Below are 18,253 nucleotides of genomic sequence, written 5' to 3' on the forward strand. Positions count from 1 at the left end.
TTTTTCAGTGCTGTTACTTAGGCAGTCTTTACTTTGTATGGTATTACTTATATGGATGCCTGGCTACAGGTGACTTTGCAAAACTTTGCACCCCAAAACTCCCCTACCAGTATCCAGTTCATACTGTCATCATATTGTTTACCATATACACTCACCAAGACAAATAATTTTTTTTTTAGCTTTAACTCTTCTACCTAGTTCCAATTAAGCACAAGCAGTTTCTCCTTTTGCACACAGTCTGCACACCGCAGCACCAGAGGAACACATTTTTCATACTCTGGTTTTGTGTTCATGCAGCCTTATTGTCCTTGAACTGTTGTAATCACTTTCCTCATTCCCAGTAGAGGCCTTACCTAGTTATGAGGTTTGGTGCTCCATCAGGACCTCCTGCTTACAACTTATCACTCTGTAGTAGTATCTACATAAAGCTGTATGCCCTAAGGATGCTAACTTTATGGGCCATGTAGTTTGGGGCAGATCTTTAAGCATTGGTATGTTGTGGGTTTGTTTTCCCCAGGGAATCTGGGTAATTGATGGACTGCCTCTACCAAATATGGCAGAACAGGTGGAGACTTGATGTAGGGATGAGTTGTACTTCCCTCAATTAAATATATAGTTAGGGTGCAAGTAGTATTTGCAGAACATTGTGTATTTCTTATTTGTGAAACCAGGATTCTCTGTGGGATGAGAGGTGCATTTCAGTACGTGTAGCTAGCTGTGGTATGTTCTGCTTGTTTCTTCTGCACTCCTTCAGCCAGGGTTTTTCACCAGTAGATTAAAGCATTAAAGTAATTTATAACGTCGTAGGACTAGGGGCAAGGACACAGGCTCATTAACGGTAATCCCTGCTCAGACAGATGGGGAGACCTTTGTGTATGAACAACTTTTTGTTGTTCAACCTAGTTGAAAAGGTTGCTTATTCTAGTGACACATGGGCAAGTGATTTGTTACACCTGAAGCATAATTAGCCCAAGTGTTCACTTTTCTGCCCTATATGAACCTGGTAGCATTAAATTAATTGGTGAAATCTAGATTTAGAAGCCAAGGGCAGGGCATGCAGAAAACATGAATGCCATTTCAGCTTACATGAATTCTCCTCTTAGGTCTCCAATGGAAGGAGTATGAGCTGAAAATATACTTGCAGAGAAAAATAACTTTTCTATTAATAGATGTACAGTATTTGGGGTATTTTGTGAGTGAGATGAAGGCTGTGTGTCAGTGTGAAGGATGTCTTGAGTCACAGATCCTCTGATCAGGAAGTTTTAACATTATGGCTTTAGCTGGAACAATTAATAGGAGTGGCAGAGATGGTAAGTTGGGCTTGTAATGGTTGATTACCCTTCAGCAGTCTCTGAGAGGTGCCAGAGTGAGCTAAAACCTGAGCTTGGTTTAAGGACACTTGATAGGGCTTTTCTGATCATCTTCAAAATGTGTGTATGTTTTGTTCCACACTGAAATATCTGGATTTCTCTACCATTTAAAAAAAAAAAGGGGGAGAAACTCCTACCTCACTGCAAACAAAACTCATTCTTATCTTTTCCTGCCTTCAGGAGGAATAGTCTTGCAGGGTGCGTGAAACATCATCTGGCTTGTCTCTTACCATCAGCCCTGTCAGAGCATTCTAGTCAGGTACAACTGCAACGGCAGGATAGGAAGAAAATTTTCACATGGTGTAACTGAGCCATCTGTGGAAACGCTCTGATCTTTGTACCGGGAAGTGAGCGACATCTGCTCTTGGTAGAAGTGTTACTATTACAAGCTGACATTAAATGGCCCTACTAACAACAGGTATCTTTATTCTGAAACAAGACTACACCTCCTGCTTGATGAGACCCAAGCTAGTGGGAAAGGGGGTACACGTGCCAAAAGACTGGTATGGACTTCATGGGCCAAATTTGCCTTTTCCTTACATCATGATAAGTTGACACAGTTCAGTGGGACTACTTATATTTTTTTTTTATACCCATGCCAGGAAGTGGTGGATTTTAAGAATGTTTATTATGGGCAGAACCAATTGATCCAAGCACTGTCAAAAGAGGTCTCAAATGCAGAAAGTGGTCCGTATTTTGTATAACATGCAAAGAGGTTGGATTCAGAGAGAAGGTCTGAGCTGTGAATCCAGCTGTCAGGCTTGCATGTGGGCTTCTGCAACCATTTCTGAAGTTTCCATGGTTTCTTTTGAGAACTGGCCATAATCAGAGGCATTAATTACAGCTGGTCCCTGGTAAAAGCAGAACTTGCAGAGGCACTCTGCATTGCAAGTAGCTGGACACTATTTGGACAGATGGTTCTATCTTCTTAAAGAAGTTTTAAATTCCCTAATCTGAAGGCTCCTTGGATGGAAATCAAGGATTACTTGTAACCCTCTACCTCCTTGCTTGCTTGTAATAGTGACACTACAGAAAATCAGTTTATAATGGTTAAGTCATCCTTTCTTAGATGCCTTCTTAGAATCTCAACTGTTTTTTTTCTTCACTGTACTTGGTCTCTTTTTCACAAGTGCCTTCACTTGTTGTGGTGTTCCTACTCTTCCTATTAGTCTCATAAATTGCATTACCTTCTGATCATCTCCCAGTAATTTCCCAGTTTGTTTATTTACTGTGTGCTGCATGTAGCCTTACTATGAGAATATGATTATAGTTAAATGACAACAAGGAAACGAAGCAGGTATTTGACAGGCTGAGGTACCTGGGCTTAGTGATTTTCTTTTAAGCACCAATCAAAAAATTACATTGTCATCATGCACATAACGAAAATGTATGTGGAATGGCATAAGAAGGACAAAATATTTGTATGGGATATTAACACAAAAAGAAAAATGATGAAATAAGAAATTGTCCTAGGTAAATGCAAAACTTCCTTGATTGTACTGTTTAACAACATCCATAAATTGAATGTTCTTGGGATGAATTTCAGGCACCGAGACCAGCTGGCATGAAATGGTTTGCACTCATGCCATTAAACTTTCTTAACTTCCAATACATCATGACCACATGTGGGATATCTGTTGGGAAAAGCCTCTGTCCCAGGTTAACTCCTCACTTGTGACCAGGGACTTGTTCATCTTTCTGATAGATGGTTCAGGCCACAATTATGCTCAGACCCTTCTAACAGTGGAACAATACAGATGATTGAGTTCCAGTGCCAGGCCATAACCTGGCACAGTTTAATTTCCAGGTATAGATATTTCCACAGAATTCATTGGCTCTCTTGGGTGATGGAGGTTCAGCACAAGGCACTTACTGTTTGCTGACTGCCTGCTCCTCACATCCCAGAATCTTCTAGCATGGCCCATGCTAGAAGAGTGACTTACTCTTCTACTGTACTCATTTCCCAGAAGTTCAGCTCTCTACACTTGAGTGCCATCTCACTACAATGTTTATATTTTTTTTTTATTTGAGTAGCTTTAAATACTTAATGCATTTGTCTTGATTTGTTCAACTTCTGTTGTGTGTGACATCAAAGGATTTTTACCTCCATTACACTTTTAATCAAGGTGAACTTTGGTGCCCACATTATCTGTGATCTTCTTCATGATGGCATTCTCTCCTTTATGCCTCAGGAAGGGGTCAGGGATTTTAAATAAGTGAGTATGGAAGTGCAGTACATCCACCCTGGGTTGCCACAACTGCTGCAGTCATTCCTTTGGAAGAGCTCTTAGGAGGAGCCCAAGGTCAGCATGGAGTATCTCAAGACTTTCCCAGATGTACTTACAGGAGTCGTAGAGCCCAGATGCATCCACAGAGTTGCCTTTGAAACAAAATTTTCAATTGCGTACCAGCACTGTGTATTATACAGGTGATGTGCTGGTTGCCTCAGCAGTATCTGTGTGACAGCCAATATGCCTGGTTATCCTCCTTGGAAACCACATTGTAGCAGAAGGAGAAGTACCCTCAGGGTCTGGCTGAGATAAGGTTGCCTGAATGTCTCTACTCGTGGGGATCCCTCAGTGACTTTTTGGCAGAGCTCTTTTTTTCATTAACAAGTGACACTGTGAGTTACTGTGTGGTCTAACATACAGAGACACTCTGCCAGGCACACCCCAAGACTTCTGTGGGGCTCAACCAGTTCCAGCCGTCAGAGGATATGACCATTTGTATAAACAAGGACTGCTACGCAGAGCTGATGCTGATGGTGGTGTGCTGGGTCAGCTGTTTCGCAGCTGGCTGAGGATGCCATCATGCTGTGTTTCATCTGTGATGGCCACCTTTTTTTCACATCATTCCATCCTGTGAAGCTTCACAGCTGAGAGTGACTCTTCTGCAGCCAGGGCTGCATCTCACTCGCTTGCTGCACCGTGTCTTCTTTCCTTCTGTGTGATCTAATGAGCCAGGCATCCCTGGGCAGCCAGATGTGTAGTTGTGGGTAGCTCTGTCTGGTCTGTCTTTCCCTGCTAAGGCTCCGTGTGAACGGGAGCCTTATTTGGAAGCACATTTTGCAGCTGCTGCCTACATGTGGTCCCCCAGTTCCCCAAAACCCCACTCCATACCATCTGCACACGAAACTTATATTTTCAGAGGGGAGGAACCTCAGAGTTCTACACCTGTGATATATAATGTGTTTTAATGTCGTCATAAGTGAGAATGCGTTAGAGATCACAATGTCTACCTGCTGTGCCCATCTTCATAGACTCCTAAAAATCAACCTGATTTTTTTTAGGTACTTTCAAATGGGAAACTAATTTTTGTCTTTAAAAGTCTTTCCTGGTCATTTCTTTAAACATCTCCAAGAAGTAGGCATCTGTGTTTGGCACAGCCTTTAGTTCCAGCTGGTTTGCCTTTGGGAACTCAGCAAACACTCCTGAAGTTCCCTAGTGCCCAAGCAAATTTGGCAGTAAAACTTCAAAGATCTGTAATTAAGGCAAGGGGTATGGAAAAGCAGATTCAGATCCTATGTCTGTATAACTCTGTACTTGTTAACATCTCCAAGTACATACAGTGATTGTCTAAGTAGTCAGCAGTGAATTCTGCGTGGCAGGAATTGAGGAAGGGAAGATGGACGGGACTCTGGTCACAGCCAAGTGCTCCTGCTGTCCTTTGTCAACTGACTCCCCTTACACCCATGCCCACATTGGGGCACAGCTGTGTAGGAAAGAAGAGAAGGAAAACAGTTCTGGAAAATGCATGAGAAGTAATGTGTTATAGATGGTTCCTCGTAGGAAGAGCTCCAAGTGTCACCATCATCCTTCCCTGCACTTAAATTCTTCCCATTTTAAATGTCAAGCACACCATCAAACGCTGATAGTGATATCTAAGTACCACACAGGGGCACAAGAAACGTCTGTGATGAATGTGAAAAAGCTCCATATGCTGTCTGTGACTTGTCCACCCACTTATATGGTACTAGAGACCACAGAAACCTTTTCCATGTCTGTCAAGTCCCTAACGCCCCTGTATACAACACCTGGCCCTGAAGGAGCTCCTTTTACTGTTCCAGATTAACTGACACTTAACCCAAGTATTTTTGCTAGAAAACAGCAGGCTTTGTCAGCAGCCAATTTTCAAGGAAATTGGCCATTTAAAACCACATCCTAAGTAGCTGGCTATACATATTAGCCTTAGCTGACCTATATTGAAATTTACTGTCTGTCATCTCTTTGTTTCTATAGCCTTTATCTTTAAATAATCAGCTATTTTGTTTACTAGATGTTGGTCATGGGTACTGTATTTCCACTACATTAGCTCTACTCGGGGGAAAGTAATAGCTTTAGATTGAAGCATAAGCCATTTGTTTTCCTATAATGAGGAACACTCTGCTGCATGCTTTCTAACTGATTAGATGAATTATGCTTTATTTGCCTTGAGAAGAACCATACTTAAAAGCAACTTTGCGAAGAGGAAATGAGGCAGAGAGCGCACAAGGGAGAAAAAAGGGTCTATGCCCATTAATGCTGCCTGAGCTGCGTTTTCACACATTTCTTGACTGAGCAATCCTGATGCTTATTGCTGGAAATGTACCAGGCTGAAAATTAATTGCAGGCTAATCACTTTATGTCAAGAAGTTGCCCAATTATTTCTCAGATTTGTTACAGTGGCAAAGCTAAAAGTAGGTATGTACCTTCCTTCCTTCAAGACTGTACTGGAGGATTTTATCAGTGGCAAACACAACTGGGATAAGCCCTTTCATCAGAACAAAACTGCAGAGGTGCTTTTTAAAGAGTTATTTTCATGACTTTGGTACCTTCAGTAGTTTAGATTTGTGCTGATCGTCATGTCCATTTATGATATTGCCATTGAAATCAGAGAGGGATGTTATTCTCTGTATCTATGTATAGACTGTTCCCTAACATTTATATACCAGTGCTCTGTTCAGAAGAGGGATTTCAAGCACCTCATTTTTAAAATTACTCCACACACCCAATGAACACCTTGTTCTTTAAAGGAATTGCTGCCACAATGTTTTACCCCTTGGCGTATGTCTTGTGTAGAATAAATCATATTTCCTTTACCGAAGCAATTCATGCTTATATTCTCCTGAATTACACTCATCAATCATCTCTTACATTTATTTACCTGAAAAGACAGAAGCTTTTTGTCTTCTTTTTTTTTTTTTTTAATTGAACTCTCTCAACCTTTATCTTCTCAGTAGTTCCTTGTATATGAGATGCATTTTCTGGGAATTCTCTGATTTTTCTCCATTTAAAATGTTCTTTTACAGTAATGCCTTGAAATCTGCATACTATAATATAAGTTAAGTTACCAGCTTTTGCTAATCCTCCTAGAGAAGCCTAATACCCCAGTGCCTATTAAACACTCCTGGCCTCACTTTGCACCAGAGAAGATAATTTTTTTATTATCTGGTTAAAATAGTGTAATTTAGATGCCTCATTTGATCGTTGGTTTTGTACCGCAGGAGGAAAAAAGGTTACCTTTCTAGGCCACGCTTAAAAACTTGATGCTTTCAGGGTCAGTCACCAAAGCACTTGCCCCTGATCTCGTGGAGGGAGAGCCGTAAGCGCTATCGCTGAAGAGGCGGCTGGTTGCAGAAAGGAGCCACAGCGAGTTACAGACTCCACTGATAAGGTGATGAAGAGCAGTAGCCCACCTTCATCGTGGCTTGCATTGCTGGGACATGTTTATTCAGCACTTTGGAAGATGAACCCTTCACATCAGGGGACAGCACAAGAAATAGTGTTAGATAACGTCACCAAGCAAATAGGAGAACTGCTTTCTCTCCTACCAACATTTCTCAGTGAAGTGCCATCCTGTGTGGTGCCTCTTAGAGTAACTTGGTTTTTTAGGGGTGAGGACTGATAGGTCAAAAAAAAAAAAAAAAGAAGGACTACCCAGGCCTCTTTGAAAGGCAGTTATAAGACACAGGTCTTACCAAACTCATGCAAGTTCCTTTTTTGAAGTAGACTACAGCATAGGCACTGTGCTTTTCATTATTTTGTATTTGCTTCACTGAAAATGTCTCCTGAGGAAGAAGTAAAGCCTTTGGCATTTTACATTGTTCAGTGATTCCTTTATTTTTTGGCTGCACTGTACTATAGATGTGCAATTTGCCATTTCTTTGAGGTTTTTGTGTCTTTGTGGTATAGAAAAATTTCTGATTGAAAGATTGATGGGCAGAAATCTCTCTGAACTGTTAAATGCTTTAAGGCAGGAGCAGAGAACACAGAGTTACAGACATCCTTTGGGAAGGGAGGTCAAAGCTTAAGTGGGCAGGAATAAGGAAAGAGATGCCCATCAAACACACTCAAATATAATGTTGGGAGAAATTCTAGAAGTCCTGTTTTCATAATAAGTGCTTGACAATGTAAATTGAAATCACAGAGATTAGATTATTATTATAAGTGGGAGTTGCCTGATTATAACGTAAGAAAAAAATCAGCAAATTTCCAAGTGAAACTCTCACCTCTGCTGAGGGGCAGAACAGCCTATGCAGAACTTGAATCCTATTTTGAGGATTAAAAAAAGAATAGCAGCTCTTAGGTTCGTTTATTATGTTTTGGTCAAGGCAGCAGTGTTGCCCCTGGAATGCCTTAGGATGCTCAAAAAGACACACAGGATAGATACGTTGTTACTGATTTCCCTCAGTTTAATTAATATTGGACACAGCTGATCAACTTGAAATCAAACATCTTTTCTTTCTCTTCACTATAATTCTGTGGTAATTAATATATCACTTCTGGAGTATTGCTGACTTGGCCAGTATTTTCATGCAGTTCCAACAGTACAGCATGCCAGCCCATTTCTATCCATTGAACATATTTCTTATTGGCAGACGGCTTCTAAAAAGAAAAGATCGAACAATCCTTAGGCCTCATGCAGTTATTGGGGATTTATTATATATGCTCTGGGTGAGTCAATCAGAATTTAGAGATGCAATTATTGCTTACCTGCAGACTAAGCATCACCTTTATGTTAAGCACTCCTTGAGCTATAGGAAACAGTATAGAATAAGCTGCATTTCTTTTGTCTTTAAATCTTCTTGCACTTTTCCTGTGAAGCACTGACAGGTCTGAAATCTTTAGATGCCATAAAAGAGGCAGCAGACTTTGATTAAACAGCTGCTCCTGTTATCTGATTTAATGGTGGCAATGAACTGAATGTTCTTGTGATCCAGAAGGTTTCCAAAGCAGTATGCTGATTTGTGAGCTTGCATTTAGAAATTGCCTTCATCCTTCAGAGAAATGCAGTGAATCATTGGAGGGGGTGAAAAACTACAGCTGCTGAGTGGCATGTGGTAGTAGGCAATACCTAGAAGTAGGCACAGAAACTGAAGGAGATGTTATCTATCTGCAGTGGGAACGTCAAGAGGAGATGGCATGTAGGCAGAATAAAACTGTCCAAAATCGAGCAAGGCTGGCACTGCAGAAATACTACTCTTCTTTTTATATACCATGACTGAAATGGAGAAAGGGCTGATTAATTCTTCCTCTGCTTTTGCATTATTTATGCCAACGTCAAACAAGTATAAAATAACTCTCATTGGGTGGATGTCGTGGTTTAACCTGGCCGGCAGCTAAAACAACCACACAGCCGTTCGCTCACTCCTCCCCCTGCAGCAGGGTGGGGGAGAGAATTGAGAAGAAAAAGGTCAAAGTCGTGAGTTGAGATAATGACAGTTTAATAGGACAGAAAATAATAATAATAATAAAATAATAATAATAATAATAATAATATACAAAATAAGAGATGCACAGCACAATTGCTCACCACCCAGAGCCAATGCTCAGCTAATTCCTGAGCCGCATCACCTCCTGGCCAACCCCCCAGTTATATACAAAGAATGATGTCATATCGTATGGAATATCCCTTTGGTCAGTTGGGGTCAGCTGTCCTGGCTGTGTCCCCTCCCAGCTTCTTGGGCGCCCCCCGCCTTCTCATTGGTAGGCCACTGTAAGAAGCTGAAAAGTCCTTGACTGCTTGGCAACAACTAAAAACATCAGTGTGTTATCAGCATTATTTTCATCCAAAATCCAAAACACAGCACTATTCCAGCTGCTAAGAATAAAATTAACTCTATCCCAGCTGAAACCAGGACAGTGAAGTTTTGCGCTGTCTTTGCAATAGAATAAACAAATGCAGAATTGTTCCTAAAACTCTTAAAAGATAGCTTTGGTCTTACATGGGTTCTCTGAGAACCTTTTCCATTTTGTGTCTATCAGGGTTTTCTCATGTGTGATCTCTCATGAGATGACGCATATTTGGACAGCCACTCTTGCTTTTTACAGACATTAATGCTGCTAGTACCCAGTTTGCAACATAAGTCATCGGGAATTAAGTACCTACAGTCCAGCTGGTTCTCACCAACATCTTTGTCCATGATTAACTTTGTCTGTCTAGAAATCTATGTTCTAGCCTAGAGTACATTGCTGAAATATGCATGTAGATGGTGCAACTGAGAGAAATGAGATTACTAATTTCTGTTAACTTGCTCAAGTTTCAGGTTTATGAAGGATGTGCAGCTGTGTTAAAGAAAAATACAAGTACAAAGTGTGCTGCATAGTGGGGAAGGCTAATGATTTTCTTATCACTTATTTTTCCCTAAGAGCTTCGAGGTTTATCTAGATTTGATTGTCAGATAAGCAGAAAGATGGTAATCGCTTAGTCAAACAAGAAAATATTGCTATTGGTATCAATTTAATCTTTCATATGTCATTTTCTTTTAGTATGTTTAATTTATGTCACACAATATCCACTCCTACATTAGCACTGGGCAAATCAAAGACACAACAATCTCTAGCAAAACAAGAGGCTATGACGGTAAAGAGATTTACAAACTCGGTGTTACTCGTGAGTAAGCTACAGAGTAGAGGAAACAATCGAAAAAATAGATCTACTGAGAAGCCAGCTGGCCCATACTTCTGCCCCAAGGTGGATTCAGCTGTTCCCTGCCTTTCCTGGCAATGCTTATCTAGACAGCTCTTAAATGCATCCAAAGGTGGTGGCCCACAGCATCCGTCAGCAATCTGTCCCGGTACTTAGTCATTCCTGTCAATAGCCTAGTTACCTTTGAAGTGTGGTTATCTTTTGAAATCTAGATTATGCCCCTTCAGATCCCACAGCCTCTCTATTCTATTTATTCTTTCTACCCTTGGTGTCACTCTGCCCTCATAAGGGAAGAGCTTTTTGGACTTCACTGTTACTATTATTTTAGTTGAAGTTGCTCAAATACAACAATGCTGGCCAGCAATACAAAACGCTTAGAACAGACACTTCCAAATTCATGATGATTTTTTTCAAATCCTATCCTACTCCAGCAAACTCACATAGTGTTTTGAAATTCAGGCTTCACCTTCTTTACCTGTGAGATTTACCAAATAAAAGGTCTCCGGGTGGAACCTGCAGTAGCCGTCTGCTGTCAGGGTGCAAGTGGAACTGCACCCAGACCTGCTATATTGTTATCAGTGACTCTGAACTACTCACAGAGTAAAAATGGGAACTGAGGAACTGCTGTTTTCATACAGGCATTTTCCAGGCAATGACAGTATTGATGTCCTTTTCCTTTCAGAAGGTTTGTGCACAGTTGTCTTGCTGTTCAGGGTACCTGCTATCTTGGAACTTAGGCAAAGCAGGGTGCCAGGTGCTGGTTTTGAACAAGTCATCAGAACAATATATGGAAATGTAGGGATCTTTTTAGTGTTCAGATGCACAGTCTTGTCATTCTGCAGAAGACTGGGCAGAAAACATGTATTGGAAAGAGCATTGGATCACAGTCATAGAAAAAAAGGGCTGGAAGACAGCTCAACAGGCCAACTAGCTGCACACTTGTCCAGTCATGCAAAATTGCTGGTGGCAGTCAGCAGCTTTAGCAGTATGGGTTATTGAATTTCCCCATCTTTTCATCCCAAAGGCAGTTCCCCACAGGACTCATCTGACATGAACAAAGAGTGACAGTAGGTAAGGAGCAGCAAAGGAAGAGGAGGAGCCAGAATGTGCCCTGCTCCCCTCCTCTCTTCAAGTTCTTTGTAGAACCATCAGGAAAATTGCTTGAGTCCAATGCTTCACAGGCTTTCCCACTCCATGCTCTGCCCTCCTCTTTAGCTCCTGTTATGGTTCTGCAAGCAGCCCTAGAGCGTGGTTGCAGGAGATGTGGAGATAGAGGAATTTCAGTGGCTGTCCCAGGAAATGAGTGCTGCAGAGAAGATTCGTTCATCTCTTCAGGGCAATTACCTCCTATATTTTTGTTATGTTTCCCCTGTGAGACCTTCCCATGGGAGGGAATCAAGTGAATTAACTATTTTATCAGCTCACCTGTGTCCTCCCTTTGAAAGAACCATTCTCTCTTGTGCCAGTTTCATTGACTGATGTAATCAGAATGGCTACTAATCAAAGTGATCTCAGTAGCCTAATTCTGTATCTGATCTCTCTCTGTTTGTGCTTCAAGGTCTTTGACAGGGTCCGAGAAGATTGCCCTAATTTCCACGAGAAGATTAAGCCTATTAACGCTGAACTCACTCAGCCCAAGCTGGCCATCAGTGCTGAAGATGAGGAGGAGCTACTGACCCAGGTCAATGTTGTCTTCCACGGTGCAGCAACAGTTCGCTTTGATGAACCCCTGAAGTATGTCCCGGTTTCTATATTTCCTAAGCATGATTCAGAATGCACAATAGCCCATAACACACCATTCAGGGCATCCTTGTAGAGCTCCAGTAATAATTCTCCATTTACATTTTCATGCTACATGTGGTTCTGCGCTGAATGTGCAATATAAGTGCTCTGAAAATGTCATGTGCATATGCACGTCAAAAAGTGAAGTATCTTGGCAGATTTCCATGGGAACAGAAGGAAGTACTGCAAGCTTGGGTTGTAATATAGTAAGGGAGTTAAGTATGACCTAAAATTGGGATAGGGAAAAGCGTGTTTTAGGTCAAGAGGGAGATGTTTTGGCAGAACTAGCTGGAGACAGCTTGAAGTGAAACTATGTTGTGTCTGTCTCTAAAGTTAGTGTTAACGGCCTTTCTTTGTCACTGAGTAACTGAAGAGGGAAATGAGATGTTGTTTAAGAAAACAGCCTATCATGAGCTTTAAAATACCCAGCACTCGATGTAATTAACTGTTTACAATAAATGCTGAGTTTCTCAAAGAGCTCCCTTGGGAGTGCCTGTCCAGGCAGGCTTTCCATTAAGAAAGAACAGCAGAAATAAGCCACTAAACCAAGATTAGATGTATAAGTGCTTCATCATGGTCAAAAAACCGAGGTGGATGATCTGGATTGCCATATCTTCAGAGTTTTTTGAAAACTGCTAAAGCTGTGAGAGTATAAAACACAGATACTATTATCAGCCTTCATTTGCTCATGCATGGGCTAAATAAATATCCACTGTGTCCACCATAAATAATTGCTTTTTACAACAACTAATTAGAGAACCCACCAGAAAGGAAGCAGCTCTTGATTTAATCTTGAGCCATGTGTAGAACCTGGCTCAAGATATACGTAGCAAAGCACTGCACTGCATTAATCGCCGTAAATGTTCTTAAATCAATATATGAATGAACATGCTATAAAAATATATCACAGTAGCAGGTAACATCAAAGGCAAACTAGGTTTTTAATAAGGACTATAACTTGAAAGAAGTTAAAAGAAACAGTTAAAATGGTCATCTGCTCGCAGGCAGTGTAGAAACTATTTAAAGACTGATTGCATGTGATCTGTCAAAATCTCTCTAACAAAACAAGGAAAATCCGGTATGATTAAATGGCAAAATATGAGATTGTTAAAATCAAATTATTCCTATCTGAATAATAAAATACATTATATAGGTAAAAGTTCTAGCAAGTTAAATGTGAAAGCACAGTACAGCAGCTCAAATAAAAATTTTGAGCAGCAATTTGCTAACAACACAAAAAATAAAAATATTTTTTAAACACAGCAGAAGCCCGAAGCTTACCACAGAATATGTAGAGCTGATATATAAGGGACGTGCAAAAGCAGTGCTATCAAGATACTAGAAAAGCAGCAACAAAGAAACTAAATGAATTATTGGCATCAACATGTAGTACGTTTAGGGAATTCTCCAGATGGAAATCTTGAGGGCAGAAATCTGAGAAACTGTTATATTGAAATATTAGTAGATGCAGTTTTTATATAAATAGAAAAAATAAAGAGTAACAAATCACCAGGGTTAGATGATATTCCCTCAGAAGGCTAAAGGAACTCTGAACATCTCAGCAGAAATGCATGCTGGATCTGTATTCTGAGCGCAATTCTGTTCACCCCCTCTCAGAAGTGATACAGTTGAATAGAAATATGTATGGAAGAGTAACTTTCATATGAAGGGAAGCTAAAGTAGAAGTATTCATCCTGCTAGAAGGGCAGGAGGAAATAGAAATCTATACAGAATGCTGTTCTTTAATATCAGCATGCTAAAAAAATTAGTATCTCTGGCTGTAGCTATTGTGATCCAAACATTAATCATACTCAGCTTCTGTTTTCATTCATCTGGACTATTTACAATTTATCTTCAACTTTGGTGTAATTAATTTCTTTAGTGTATGCTGTACTTGATAGCATTATTCATAATCTTCTATGTGTTGTTGAAAGCTTCTACTCCTGGGCCGAACAGATTGCATATTCCTTGGGCTTTTCCCTTCTGTGCATGAAAGTGTCTTTCCTCCAATACAAAGCATGCAACAAAGCTGAACATCTGTTCACTGACATCCATTGCAGATAGTCTCTAGGACAACTTCTAGCTATGTTGGGTGCTTCAAGGTCAACCTTGCTAGCCAGTACTCTCTTTCTCTTGTGCGTATCAGTTCTCATCTCCATTCCTTGGGAGTTTAAACTATTGTCTCTAATTGTGTCTTCTTTCAGTATGAATATGTTTTTCTGGGCCCAAGGACCCTTTGCTGCTTACTGAAACCATGTGTTCATCTGGTTTAGCAGTGGTCCCTTAAGGAGAAAGTTGAATGGGTACTATAGGAACCAATAATGCCTCAGTGGTCATGTGTGTTGGAAATACTTGTGCCAGGAAGGGGTGGCAAATATGTCAGAGGTAGAGATGTTAGTGAAATGTTACCTCTGATCCTTTGAATTAAGTAAAAATATTTGAGAGACATTCGGTGGCCTGAGCAGCAAATCCAACAGCCATTGCTCTGAAAGCTGGTTTAGCCCTTGCATTTCATTGAAGCTTTCCACTCTGCTGTGACGCCTTGCCTTCCCTTACTTGCCTTTTCATTATTTGGAGTTTGGATAATTCTCAGCTTTGATATATTCTTTCCAGTGAAATGCTTTTTGTTTCTTTCCCCTGCCCTCTTTAGACATGCCCTGCAACTGAATGCAATGGGCACGCAGCGGCTCCTAGAGCTGGCCCGGCAGATGCAGAACCTCGAGGCCTTCATCCACATCTCCACCGCCTATGCAAACTGTATCCGGAAATGCATAGACGAAATCATCTACCCACCCCCAGCCGAACCCAAGAAGCTCTTCGATTTAGTCGAGTAAGTAGGAACTGCATCGCTTCTTCTGACGTTGGTTATGCTTCATTCTGCAGAAGACCTCCAAATTGTTTGTATAACCTGTCCTGTGGGCAACGTGCTCTAGTGGAGGGTGTCCCTGCCCATGGCAGGGGGGTTGGAACTAGATGATGTCTGAGGTCCCTTCCAACCCAAACCATTCTATGATTCTATGATTCCATGATTTCTGTTCATAGTTGCTGTTATTGCTGTATGGCCTTGTCTGTACGCACCATGCCAGCAAGAAGTGCTGGCCATAATAAGAGTGAGACCAAGGGAAGAGAGACCTTTCATTCTAGGTGGTTTTGAGGGGTACTTCCTCAGAATGCCATCCAGTAAATGTGTCCTTTCTGCATTTTCTCTTGAAACTAGCTTTACTGAGGTTTTTTGAAAAAAGAAGAAATAGACACTCAGTTTTGGAGCCTTTTTATCTGGAGAGCTGCTGAAGTCACGCTTTATAAGCATTTGGTTGAGCTTAACGATGCTTTTCCAAATACAAAAGTATTGGAAAATAGCATAAACCACACTTAATAATGCTGTGATTTCAGCTACCTCTAATTTTTTCCATGCACCATTTTAAAAAAAGACTGTATGATTTCATGGGAGTCCAGCATTGAATAAAAAGTCATGCATGAGTGCATTTGCTATTAGGAATGGAGTTGTGATGCTTCTTTCTGTAAGACTCTGCTCTGTTGCTACCTTAGTAAGTACTGAAATTTTTTATATACCTTGTATCCATTTCTTTATCTCTTCAGATGTGCAACGTTTTTTCCACTTACTTTAACAATCCTGTAGTATTAAACTGGAGTTATAGGGGGATAAGTCAGAAACAGGCTGTTTTAGAAAGAGTTCAGTGTGAGAATCCAGGACTTTGAGGGAACAACAAAAACACATGTTTAACTGAATTTACCAAAATCAAGAATAATTAGAAAGAATAACAAAATCTGCTGATAAAGGCCCCAGGACACCTTCCCCTTAGAAGAATTTTCCCACAGCTGTAACTTTGTTTTCATTTATTTTCTAGCGATATTCCACTTGCGTGATATAAGCAACTGACTTGTGAATTAGTAACCCAAAGAGCTGTTATAAAATCTTTCTTCTCCTTGATTTAGGGTAATGGGAGATGACATGAATTAATGCCAAGCAGGAGAACCACTGAGGTTTTATATCAAAAAATTGTTTGCCAAAAAAAAATAGTAATTTTACTAAGAGCTACTCCAGAAAATTTAGTACAAATCAGTGATTTCTTTTTTTAATTTTTTCCAGTACCCCACAGTCTCGGATATGTTTACTTCAGCTAGTAGTCATCTATCATTTATCAATTATTCAGCGAGTGGAGCGTGATACAAACATAAGAGATGCCCTAGTGCATTAGAGCAGTGGGCTGCCTGGCCCAATATCTTGCCCTCAACAGTGGCACTGGGAGATGCTGTTCAGGGTAGCTATACAAGCCTGGATACTTTCTGCAATCCGTTCCCCTTGTAGCCTCCCAGAAACCAGAACTGTAGTATGAGGGGTGTTACATCCTATTATTTTTTGACCCAATTTTGAATCCATTAATTTGTTTAATCCCTTTTTGAACTTTCTGGTACTCTGCCTCTGCAACTCCTGTGGCAGCAAGTCCCAGAAGTTTACTAACTGCTGGATAAAGACAAGCTTTCTTTTACTGTTTCAAGCTGTCGTGCTAATAGTTTCATTGCACGTCCCGTAGTTGCAGCATTGCAGCATCTACCGTACTTGCCCTATTCACTACCTATGCAGTTCTGTAAATCTGTATTGCATTCACCCTGGACCTTCTCTTCTGCACTTTGAAGAGTCCCGGTGTTTTTACTGACTCCTCATATGCCAACTGATCTGTCTCCTTGATGATTTTTAGTTGCCCTTCCTCTCTGCCTTTTTTTAACTCCACTCCCTCCCTGAGATGTGGGGGCCAAACAGAACGAGTACTCAAGGTGTGGTCACTCAAAGTTTTATTTAAATAGCTTCAAAATGATACCATTGGTCTTGTTCTCAGTACCTGAGGATGTCCAACATTTCATTGACTTTTGCCTGCTACTGCTCATTGACTTGGAGATTTCATAGACCTATCAGTTGTGCTTCAAAGAGCTCTTGCTGAGCCGCAACTGCCAGTTCCGAGTTCAGCAACCTCTAACACCAGTTTAGACTGTTTTTCCCTAAATGCATTACCTTACCTTTATTTACAGTGAAGCTAATTTGCCACCTTTTTGCCCACTGAGTCAGTTATACAATGTCCTTTGGAGTTCATCGCTATCGATAGTACATTTCACTGTCCCAAAAAGCTTACCATCACTTGCAACTTTGGAAACAATTACTGCTGGTGGCTCAGATAAAAAAGACTACAGCAAAGGACTGAATGCTAATCAGAAGCGTGCAGAAGTGCCTGGCTGCCCCAGAGGTTGCTACTTCAGATGCTTCATATAAAACACTAGGAATTCATTTATCATAGTTTGCATGTGCAGCAGAGAGGATGGTGTTTGAAAGAAAGGCTGAGTGGCAGAGGATGGGCTTTCAGATGTGTTCTTTGATGTGTTTATCTTGGTAGTATGTTTGGTTGTTTTTTCTTAGCCACATAATTAGAGATGAGTTTTCTTGCTTTTTTTATTAGATTTTTCAATTTGTTTTATTGTTTTTCCTATGTCTCATATTCCATAAGTTCACCACCTTCTGGTACTTTTAGTGATACAGAAATCACAGCACGCCCTCAGCTAGGATGGCATCTGTTTCTTTGCAGTGTTTGCAGGTAGCATTATAATTGCTCACAGGAAAGACATGTTGATGCTTTCAAAGGCATCGAAATCAGGTGGGCCCTGTTGAAAATCATTGTCTCCAGGGTCATTGGTTTGGAAGGTGTTCTGCAAATCAAAGGCAACACAGGAAAGACATGCATGGGGCTGCAGAGCATGGGAAGGAGCAGGATGGGGAAAGTCTCTGGGATGACATGATGTAGGCAGAATGGGATAGAGAAAACTCTGCATCCAGTTGTGTGATCATGCCTCTTAATGCACTTGCAGAAGAACACTTTAAGATAAGGGTTGTTTGTGAAAGAAAGCTTTCACAGCTAGCACACAACTGGATGCACTAACAGATCCATTTAATGATGCTCTTGGCCATGCACATGATATATGCTTGATATATTCAGCTGAAATCCCAAGTAGGACTCTCAGCTGTTTCTTTTTCTGTTCTTATCCTCCTATTATATCCCTGCTTTCCAGTATTTTGATATTTAACCTGCAAGTAAAGCCTTAGGCTTAATCTGTGTAAACCAAAAGTCACACTTCTAAGTGCTGCCAGGCCAATAGAGGAAATATATAATCTGCCACATCAAGCA

At 40.7% G+C, this 18,253-nt stretch overlaps 1 protein-coding gene across 3 annotated transcripts in view; it reads left to right on the plus strand.

The window, feature by feature from the left end:
* Window positions 1-18,253, plus strand: part of FAR2 (fatty acyl-CoA reductase 2) — a 150,273-nt gene that overhangs the window by 100,653 nt on the left and 31,367 nt on the right. For all 3 annotated transcript variants that reach the window (XM_075761222.1, XM_075761230.1, XM_075761239.1), the window contains exons 3-4: window positions 11,836-12,011; window positions 14,710-14,889. In XM_075761222.1, coding sequence (XP_075617337.1) covers window positions 11,836-12,011; window positions 14,710-14,889 — 356 coding nt within the window. The remainder of the gene's footprint in view (window positions 1-11,835; window positions 12,012-14,709; window positions 14,890-18,253) is intronic.

This window comes from Balearica regulorum, chromosome 1, assembly GCF_011004875.1.
Source record: "Balearica regulorum gibbericeps isolate bBalReg1 chromosome 1, bBalReg1.pri, whole genome shotgun sequence".
NCBI lineage: Eukaryota > Metazoa > Chordata > Aves > Gruiformes > Gruidae > Balearica > Balearica regulorum.